Source organism: Mustela nigripes, chromosome 8 (assembly GCF_022355385.1).
Source record: "Mustela nigripes isolate SB6536 chromosome 8, MUSNIG.SB6536, whole genome shotgun sequence".
Taxonomy (NCBI): Eukaryota; Metazoa; Chordata; class Mammalia; order Carnivora; family Mustelidae; genus Mustela; species Mustela nigripes.
In genome coordinates this window covers 410,419-419,573 of record NC_081564.1, presented here as the reverse complement: position 1 = coordinate 419,573, position 9,155 = coordinate 410,419, and the positions used below count along the sequence as shown (strand labels likewise).

At 59.0% G+C, this 9,155-nt stretch overlaps 1 protein-coding gene across 2 annotated transcripts; it reads left to right on the top strand.

The window, feature by feature from the left end:
* Positions 1-904: 904 nt before the first annotated feature.
* PGAM5 (PGAM family member 5, mitochondrial serine/threonine protein phosphatase) lies at positions 905-9,155 on the top strand. Of its 2 annotated transcripts, none has more exons than XM_059408130.1 (6): positions 905-1,128; positions 4,096-4,274; positions 5,634-5,759; positions 5,867-5,955; positions 6,080-6,210; positions 8,160-9,155. In XM_059408130.1, exons 1-6 carry the CDS (start codon positions 938-940, stop codon positions 8,308-8,310), a joined length of 867 nt encoding a protein of 288 aa, XP_059264113.1. In that variant the 5' UTR covers positions 905-937; the 3' UTR covers positions 8,311-9,155. The 2 variants fall into 2 exon arrangements, with proteins under 2 accessions (XP_059264113.1, XP_059264112.1); XM_059408129.1 differs by having other exon boundaries at positions 6,077-6,210.

Here is a 9,155-nt window from a genome sequence, read left to right as displayed (position 1 = left end):
GGGTCCTGGGATCGAGCCCCGCATCAGGCTCTCTGCTCCGCGGGGAGCCTGCTTCCTCCTCTCTCTCGGCCTGCCTCTCTGCCTGCTTGTGATCTCTGTCTGTCAAATAAATAGATAAATAAATAAATAAAATCGTTAAAAACAAACAATAAACAAGTTAATTAACTAAGTAATTCAAAACCAAAGCGAAGCAGTTGCGACAGGAAGTTTCGCTGGGCGGGTTTTACCTCAGGTGAAGGAGCCGCGCGGCGGCTGCTCAGTCTCGTCAACCAGACGCGTCCGTCCCGCCGCCGGCTCCCGCCCGCAGCCTCCGCCGGGAGCGGTCCCGCGGCGGCCCGGCTCTCTCCCGCACGCGCCCCGTGCCCGCGGCTCTCTCCCGCACGCGCCCCGTGACACGCACACGGCCCACACCCCGTCTCGCTCTCACACGCACACAGTCCCCGGCAGGTCTCTCACACAGACACGGAGGTCCGTCTCTCACACACACGCGCACACACGCGCGCCCCGCGGCCCCTCCGCGGCCCCGCCCCTCCGCGGCCCCGCCCCCGCCCGCCCCTCCGCGGCCCCGCCCCCCGCCGGCTCCCAGGCTCCCGCTGTGCCCCGGCAGGTGGGTCCACGTGGGCAGCGCGGGGCCAACGGGTGGCGCCGCGGCAACGCTCGCTGCTCGAAGGCAGGCCTGACTTGCGCCGGGGCCCTCAGCACAGGACCCGGGAAAAGGCCTCGGAGCCGACGCCCGCAAAGCCTCTCCCACTTCGCTCCCGAAAACTCTCTGCGACCGGCCGGGGCGTCCCCCGTCCCCCGGGCTCCGGGCTCCGGGGGCGGGACTTCCGGCCCCGCGCCTTCCGCAGGCCGGAAGCGGTACCTGAGGAATCGTGTCCCTCGCGGCGCGCCGTCCACTCGTGAGCGCCTGCGCAGGGCCGGCGCGGAACAGGCGGGCATGGCGTTCCGACAGGCGCTGCAGCTGGCGGCCTGCGGCCTGGCCGGAGGCTCGGCCGCCGTGCTCTTCTCGGCGGTGGCGGTGGGGAAGCCCCGCGCGGGCGGGGACGCGGAGCCGCGCGTGGTCGAGGCGCCGGCGTGGGCGGGGTCCGCGCGCCCCGGGCCGGGCGTCTGGGACCCCAACTGGGACAGGTGCGGGGGCCGCGGGGGCGTCGGGCGCGCCGGTCGTCGGTGGCGGGGAGCCTCCCGCGCGCCTGCCGCCCCGTTCGGCCCGACGTGGTCGGTTCTGCGGAGGGGCGGGCGGGGCGGGCTCCGGGCGGATTTCTCTTCCGGGGGGGCCGCGAGGCTGGTGGTGACCCGGGCGCCCTCGACCCCCCTTCGGGACCGCGGCCGCCTCGCCTGTCCCAGAGGGTCGTCTGGGGGAAGGGGGACGCCGGGGCCTGGGACCGTGGCTGGCGCGCGGGGCGGGGCGAGGTGGTCGCTGTCAGGCGGGGACAGGCTCGGACCTGCGTGTAGGCGGTCAGCCTGGTCTGGCTTTCGGGAGCGCTGGGGTCGGAGGAAGGCGCCCGGATCCCGGCCGGCGGGCCGGAGAGACGGCGTGTGCGGGGGTGTGCGGGCGTGTGCGGGCGTGTGCGGCCGGAGGTGAGGGCCCGGCCCTTACAGGGAGCGCTTTGCAGGAAGGTGTGCGGGGACACGGCTAGGCAGCGCGATAGGAGCCGAACCTCCGGGTCTCGCTCCGTGCGTGGCCGCCTGTGCTCGTGGAGCGCTTGGGAAGGGGCACCCGGGAAACTGCTTCGGTGTTGTTTGATGCCAATGGGATTAAATTTAAGAAAACTGCGGATTTTTTAATATGGTTTATGTGTTGCAGTGATAGTATTGTTGATGCGTTGGGTTAAATAAAGTGAGTTTTTGAAATTTCACCTGTGCCTTTCTAGTTTTTAAATATGCCTCTTAGAAACTTTGAAGTCCAGAGGTCGCTGGTGTGTTTCTGCTCTGGAGTCTGGCAGTGGCCCGTGCGCGCTGGTTGGCCGGGTCCCAGCTCCTCCTCCCTACTAGGGCGCGGCACTAGTATCCGGGCAGCCCAGTTGTATCGGGAGCTTATAGGTATTCTTTGTTTTTGTTGTTAAGATTTTGATTAGTGATTTGTCAGAGCAAGAGAGCACAAGCAGGGGAAGCAGCAGAGGGAGAGGGAGAACCAGATTCCCCGCGGAGCAGGGAGCCCCATGTGGGGCTCAATCCCAGGACCCTGGGATCGGGACCTGAACAGAAGGCACACGTGTGACCATCTGAGCCACCCAGAGACCCCTGGTATTCTTTGTTTAAAATCTTAAAAAAAAAAAAAAACATCCTGGGGCGCCTCAGTGGCTCAGTGGATTAAAGCCTCTGCCTTCAGCTCAGGCATCGGGCTCTCTGCTCAGCAGGAGCCTGCTTCCTCCTCTCTCTCTCTGCCTGCCTCTCTGCTGCTTGTGATCTCTGTCTGTCAAATAAATAAATAAAATCTTCTAAAAAAATCTTATGATAGTTTTAGATTTACAGGAAAACTGGAAAGGTGAGAGTTCTTACCCCTTGCCCCGATTTACTCTACTAACGCCTCGTGATGCCGGTACAGTGTATTCTTCACAGTTCGGCGAACTGATCTCTGTATGTCATTATTGACTGATAGTCACACTTTTTTTGAGATTTCTTCCATTTTCAGCTATTTGTTGTCTCTCCAGGCTCCCGCGGGACAGTTAGTCATGTGTCCTCAGGCTTCTCTTGGGTGTGACAGTTTCTCAGACTTCCTTGTTTTGATGACCTTGACAGGTTGAGGAGTGGCACTCGGGAATTTTATAGTATGCCCCTCAGTTAGGATTTGTCTGTTTTTCTCAAGATTTGACCAGGGTCATACTCTCTTTTTCAAACATCAGTACAGTCTTCTAAATTTCCTCGGTTTTTGGTGTTTTTGGTTTTAAGATTTTATTTATTTATTTGAGAGAGGAGAGGCAGACTCCCTGTGGAGCTAGGAACCCGCTTCGGGACTCGATCCTGGTACTCTTGGATCATGACCTGAGCCGAAGGCAGCTTCCCAACCGAATGAGCCACCCAGGCACTCTGTTTTTTGTTTTTTTTTAAAGGAAACATTCATTCTGAGATTAAAGGACATAATTGAAGTAGCACTGGACTCCAGCGTTATTGGTTGAAGTCAACACACTGTATTTGCTCGCCAAGGCTAGGTTTACAAAGGGGGAGGCCGTCCGTGCTGGAAAGTTCCAGAGCCTTTTCGTGGAGAACCTCAGCCAGTCTGGGCTCCCTGTGTCTGTACCCGTAGTGCCCTGGGCTCCAGTGTGGCATCTCGGTCTGTTAGGACACCGCAGGCTTGCCAGCAGGACCCTGAGTTGCCACCGTTCCCTCGAGGACACGCTTTTCCTAGCTCCGCCCATCCCACAGACCGTTAGCCTTTATTAATTTCAGTTCTGGGAGCTACCAGACATGCCTGTCTTCGTAAGATTTGGCCGTTTCTCAGCGTCGTGGCTGCTGGTGCCCCTCACCCTCATCCCCCACCGTCCGTCCCCTCAGCTCTTCACCCTTCCAGGAGTGCCGCCCACTAGACTTTTCATGATAACTGGAATGTTCTCTTCCTGCTGTCCAGTGTGGTCACCACTATCCCATGTGCTACTGAACCATTTCACATGTGCTTCGTGTGACCAGGGAAATGGAGTCAGATTTTTAATTTTCATTATTTTGAATTTAAGTAGCCACATGGCCAGTGGCTGACATTGGACAGCACAGTTGCAGACTCTGCATCAGCGAGGCCGTACTGGCCTCGTGGGTCCTCCGTCAGCCACCCCTTCCTGTCACCGGGTTTCGTTTTCTGCACATCACTTACCTCCTAGCTGTTTTATTCAGTCTTCTCACTAGAACAGAAGCTGCACGAGGGCTTCGCTTCTCTGTCTCATTCAGCGTCTGCTCACCCAGAACAGGCCTGGCACTCAGCTGGGTGGTAAACGAGATGTGGTCTGAGAGGATGGACTCTCCGGGGCCAGCGGCAGGGGGCAGAGTGCAAAGGGCAGGTGTTGTCCCTGCGCTTTCCCAAGATGGAAATACTGTCTTGTCAGAAATACTCAAGGCTGACTTGTGAGCAGGGATCACAAGGACATGCCTCTCCTATTTCAACATTAGGCGAGAACCACTGTCCCTGGTCAACCTGCGGAAGAGGAACCTGGACTCTGGAGAAGAAGAACTGGCGTCCAGGCTGGACCACTGCAAAGCCAAGGCCACACGACACATCTTCCTAATCAGGCACTCCCAGTACCACGTGGATGCCTCCCTGGAAAAGGACCGCACTCTGACGCCCCTGGGTACGTGCTGGGGCTCAAGCCCCAACTGACACCCGTCCTGGTGGTGCTGGGCCCCTTTGGACCTGGGTCAGGGGCTTGGCCGAGATTCAAGAATTGTCATTAACAATAGGTCATCAGCCTAACTGACATGAGACAGGCACTGGAAACATCCTCAATTTTCAAAAATAGAAGGTGGCTCTCACAATCAGATCCGAAGCCCGGCGGAGGCATTCCTTGCTCACGCCCTGCTGGTGGCACGCCATGTGCACCCCGTTTTGCTTGACCTAACTTGTTGCCAAAGATCCTTCTGGTCAGCACTTGCAGATCTCCTTAAAGTCGGCTTCCTAATGGCAAAGAGACCCAGCAGCAGCGGCTCCGGCGTCTCCCGGGGGAAGTACTGCTCATCGCCAAGTCTTGCCGACCGCGTGGCGCTGCTGGGCGTGCCCGTCGGCCGCAGTCTCTGTGCCCACGTGCAGGCGTATCTTCCCCGGAGAGGGAGCGCAGGGTGGGCTGAGATAGAGTTTAAATTTGTAAAGATTTCTGTGTCGGACACGATCTGACCCATCTGTGTCCGTACTGAAGAAATCCAGACGGTCTGAAGCATTTGGCAGCCTGTTGCGCAGCTTGCCGGGCGCCCCCAGCTGCCCTGGGTGCCGGTGCACATGTGAGCAGCACAGCCGCATCCACGGCGCTCCCGCATGCAGCCGGCACTGATTGGCCGAGCGCGTTGTCAACTAGATTCTACGATCTGTGGTTGAGAAAAAGGATTGGTGTTTGCAGGAGTCCATACTTAGTGACACGGAGGCCGTTGGCATCTCTGATAATGGCACAGCTGGTGGGTCAGTGGTGCGTTGCAACCCAGTCTTAGGACAAAATTGCATAAAAGGGGCACGAGGGACCCAGAAATAGTAACAGGACCCTCCCCAGACTTCAGTCGTCTTCAGCCTTGGTCATTGTTTTAACATTTCTTCTCTATGGGGCTGAACGTAACTGCGTCATTGATTTCACCTGTTGAATGCCTCCCCCTGCAGGAAGGCCCAAGCTCCAGGAGGGTCTGCCCCCCTGTACCCCAATCCTTTTTTTTTTTTTTAAACATTTTATTGCTTGATTGATTTGACAGAGATCACAAGCAGGCAGAGAGGCAGGCAGAGAGAGAGGAGGAAGCAGACTCCCTGCTGAGCAGAGAGCCCGATGTGGGGCTCGATCCCAGGACCCTGGGATCATGACCTGAACCGAAGGCAGCGGCTTAACCCACTGAGCCACCCAGGCGCCCCTTGTACCCTAATCCTAATGGTACTTGATAAGGACTGGAGTATTTGTGAAGTAAACAAAAGAGGGACTCCAGCAACATGTAATTCTTTGATGTTTTTCCCCTTCAAGGTCGTGAACAGGCCGAACTAACTGGGCTCCGACTTGCAAGCCTGGGGTTGAAGTTTAATAAAATTGTCCATTCGTCCATGACCCGTGCGATAGAAACCACTGACATCATCAGCAAACACCTGCCAGGTGAGTGCCGGGCACCCCCGGGTCCCTGGGCAGCAGGACTGAGAACGGCAGAGGGCCCTGGGCAGCTTCTCCTGAAGGGGCAGCGTGAGTCCCTGCTTCTCCCACAGGTGTCTGCAAGGTCAGCACAGACCTGCTGAGAGAGGGTGCCCCCATCGAGCCCGACCCTCCCGTGTCCCACTGGAAGCCGGAGGCTGTGGTAAAAACCCCCCTTCCCCGGGGCGCATCCCCCACCGCGCCCCTCGGCCCGCTTCCCCATCCCCTTCCAGCCGTGGCCTGCGCGCCGCCTCCGTACTTAAGGTTCCTTCCGCTGCCCCCAGCAGTATTACGAAGACGGAGCCCGCATCGAGGCCGCCTTCCGGAACTACATCCACCGGGCGGACGCTAAGCAGCAGGAAGACAGCTACGAGATCTTCATCTGCCACGCCAACGTCATCCGCTACATCGTGTGCCGGTGAGGGCGACCGAGGGCTCCGGGCCCCACCTTCCCTCCCGCCGGCCTGTGCGCCCGCTCATCTGCCCAGGAGGCCCCCGCCAGCCTTCTGGTGAAACGTCCGTTCGGAGTTTTTCACCACGATGCCTGTTTGGTGGAAGAGCACCCACGCAGCCCGCCGGTGCCAGCGCGGGCTGGGGTGCCCGAAGCCAGTGGCACAGTCCGGGTGACGCTCGCGTGGTCCCTTGGTCAAGGCCCTGGGCGCTGGACCTCGGCCACCGCACTGTGGTGTGTCCCCCTCGGGGATTGGCCAGCATCTGGGGAGACGGTCCAGATCCTCTCTCCCTCCAGCTCGTAGCAGCTGGATCTAGCTCGTCGGTGGGTCCTGCCGTGACGGAGGATGCTTGGCTAGTGATGGCTTTGCGTTTGCCTCATCCTGTCCTCGGTCATTAATTGAGAGTCTTCTGTGCGCTCACTCTTACTCTCCGCCCATTCGCCTACAGGAGCACGGACTGGCCGATCTGTGTTCGGCGCTGTGGGCTGTGACCCATCACCATGCTGGTCACTTCGCTGCTCTGGCTCCTGGGCTCCGGAAGGAGGCTGCTGTGTCCTCTGGACCTGCCTCGCTTCCCGGCACTAATGCAGCTTCCAGAGCCCCCATGAGTGACCCCTGCCCCGAGTCGCAGACGTGGGCCCGCAGGCTGGGGCAGCCAGGCCCGCTGGGTGCTACATATCTGACCGAAGCTCAGTACAGAATTTGAAAGGACTGAGACCCCAGCCACCCTCTGGGTCCATTAGGAAGCATGTGTCGGGCATTTCAACAGCTGAGGGATGTCCCCTTCTTGTGTGACATGTCTGTCCGTGGCAGGACAGGACACAGCCTGCTGGCTGGCCTGTGGCACTGTCCAAGTCCAGACTCAGGGTCCCTGCTCACTGTGCTTGACCCTTGGGCCTGTCGTCAGGGCTGGGGGCAGGGGGGGCACACACTTCCCCTCCAGGGTCATGTGCACAGCCTCTGGTGAGAAGCCCAGGATGCCAGGAGCCAGGCTTCTCAGGTGCTCACAGGGCTCCAGGCCAGGTGGAGTGGCTGCTGGGAAAGAGGCGTGGGCCTGGGACCGGGCGCCACACCCTCCAAATAAGCACTCCCGGGAAGCTGACCTCAGAGCTCCTGCGCACACTGTCCCGGTTGGCTGCTCTGGGCATTTTGCGTGTGGAAACACCATGTTAGAACACACCCTGGGACAGGCTGACCTAAGCAGCCACTAGAAGGGACCCCAATGCCAAGAACACCGGAAGTGTTTGGGGACTTGGAGTAGAGGTGACCTGTGTGCCGTAAAGGGCTAGAAGGAGCCAGAGCATCCCTGTCACTATACGTGAGGACGTTCTGGAAATGGTGAGGGAGAGAAAAAGCGCGCACGGAGGTAGTTCCCGAGGCTGCAGTGTGAGCCGTGGGGATGCCCCTCGTCCGTGTGGACATTTAGGGCACAAAGACGTCTGATGACTCGGGGAAGCTGTAATGGTACTGGGCTTTTTGGCAAATACTGCACCTAGAATGTGCGTCGGAGAGCAAGGAAAGGCTCTGGGGCCCCGTTCCTAGGGGAGAGTGGGTCGGGAGCGGGTCTGCTCTGTCGCACGGCCCGGCTGCCCTGGCCCCCTTTTGGTGACACTGGAAGTTCAACCCCATGCCCGTGTAAGAAGCTGGGGATTTCTGACTCACACACTTGAGCTGGGTGGATCCCCTGACCCAAAGAGGGGCTGGGCCGTCACCGCGCCCCTCATTTGGATGCGATGGTGTCAGCCCAGCAGCTCCTTTCCAAGAAACCCCTTGCTTGAAAAGCTTACCTCCATGGGTCCCAGCCCCAAGACAGTCTGCTCCAAGGTCTTAACAGGGTTGGGGGCCGCTAGCGTTGTCCCAACCCCAGCCCATTTTGGTGGCGAAGCATGTTCTAGCATGTTCTTTGTCTTCCCAGGGCGCTGCAGTTCCCTCCAGAAGGCTGGCTCCGCCTGTCACTCAACAACGGCAGCATCACCCACCTGGTGGTCCGGCCAGATGGCCGAGTGGCGCTCAGGACCCTTGGGGACACGGGGTTCATGCCTCCGGACAAGATCTCCCGCTCCTGAGGGCTGCCTGGAGGCCCTGCTCTCCTCAGTCCCCCCCGTGGCTCCCGTGGGTGCTGCCGAGGACACGGCTCCTTCCCCGTCTTCCCCGCACAGGCTGCTCGGCGGTCTCCCTGCACTTCAGGAGGACGGTGAAAAAGTACCTAAAAATGTGGTGTTTTAGTCTGTCCTTCCAGCCCAGGATGGAAAGGGAATGGTTATGAGCTGATCGGCCTGATTTCTCTCGGGGTTTCCTGCCTTGTCTGCCAGGACGAGGCTTCACTCCTGCTGTCTGTGGGAACCACCGCTGGTCCGCACGGGCGTCTGCGCTCGTGACCCACGCGAGCCCCACGCGAGCCCCTCGAGGCTGCCAGGAGGAGGGGCTGCCAGCGCTTCCATTCAGAACTTGTCTACCTTCTTCTCCTTTCTTGAGACCCTTTCATCACTTTAAATATTTGTCAACTAAAGATTCTCCTCATCTGGGTTCTTGCTCTGATAACCCGTTTCTCAGTCCGCACTCCTGCGCCTCTGGCACGGGCGGGCCTCTCCCAGCGCCCCACGGTGAGGGAGGTGGCTGGGTGGGGTGAGGGAGGTGGCTGGGCGGCCTCGGACAGACGGCAGGGTGTCCTGTTCCAGTAAAACACTCGCCAGCTCCAACTTCCGCCTCTGGCCGTTCCTCCTTCATGCTTAGGGATTCAACCATTTAGATGTGATGCGTCCATCCCAAATACTCTGTTAACTTAGGAGAAACTACAGTTTCTATGAAGTGGTTGTGAACATTTTATGCAGTCAGTGAAACTAATTGGGACATTTGATCCATTCCTCTGTAACTTTGGAGATAACTGCAAATAAAAGTTTTATTTTACTGA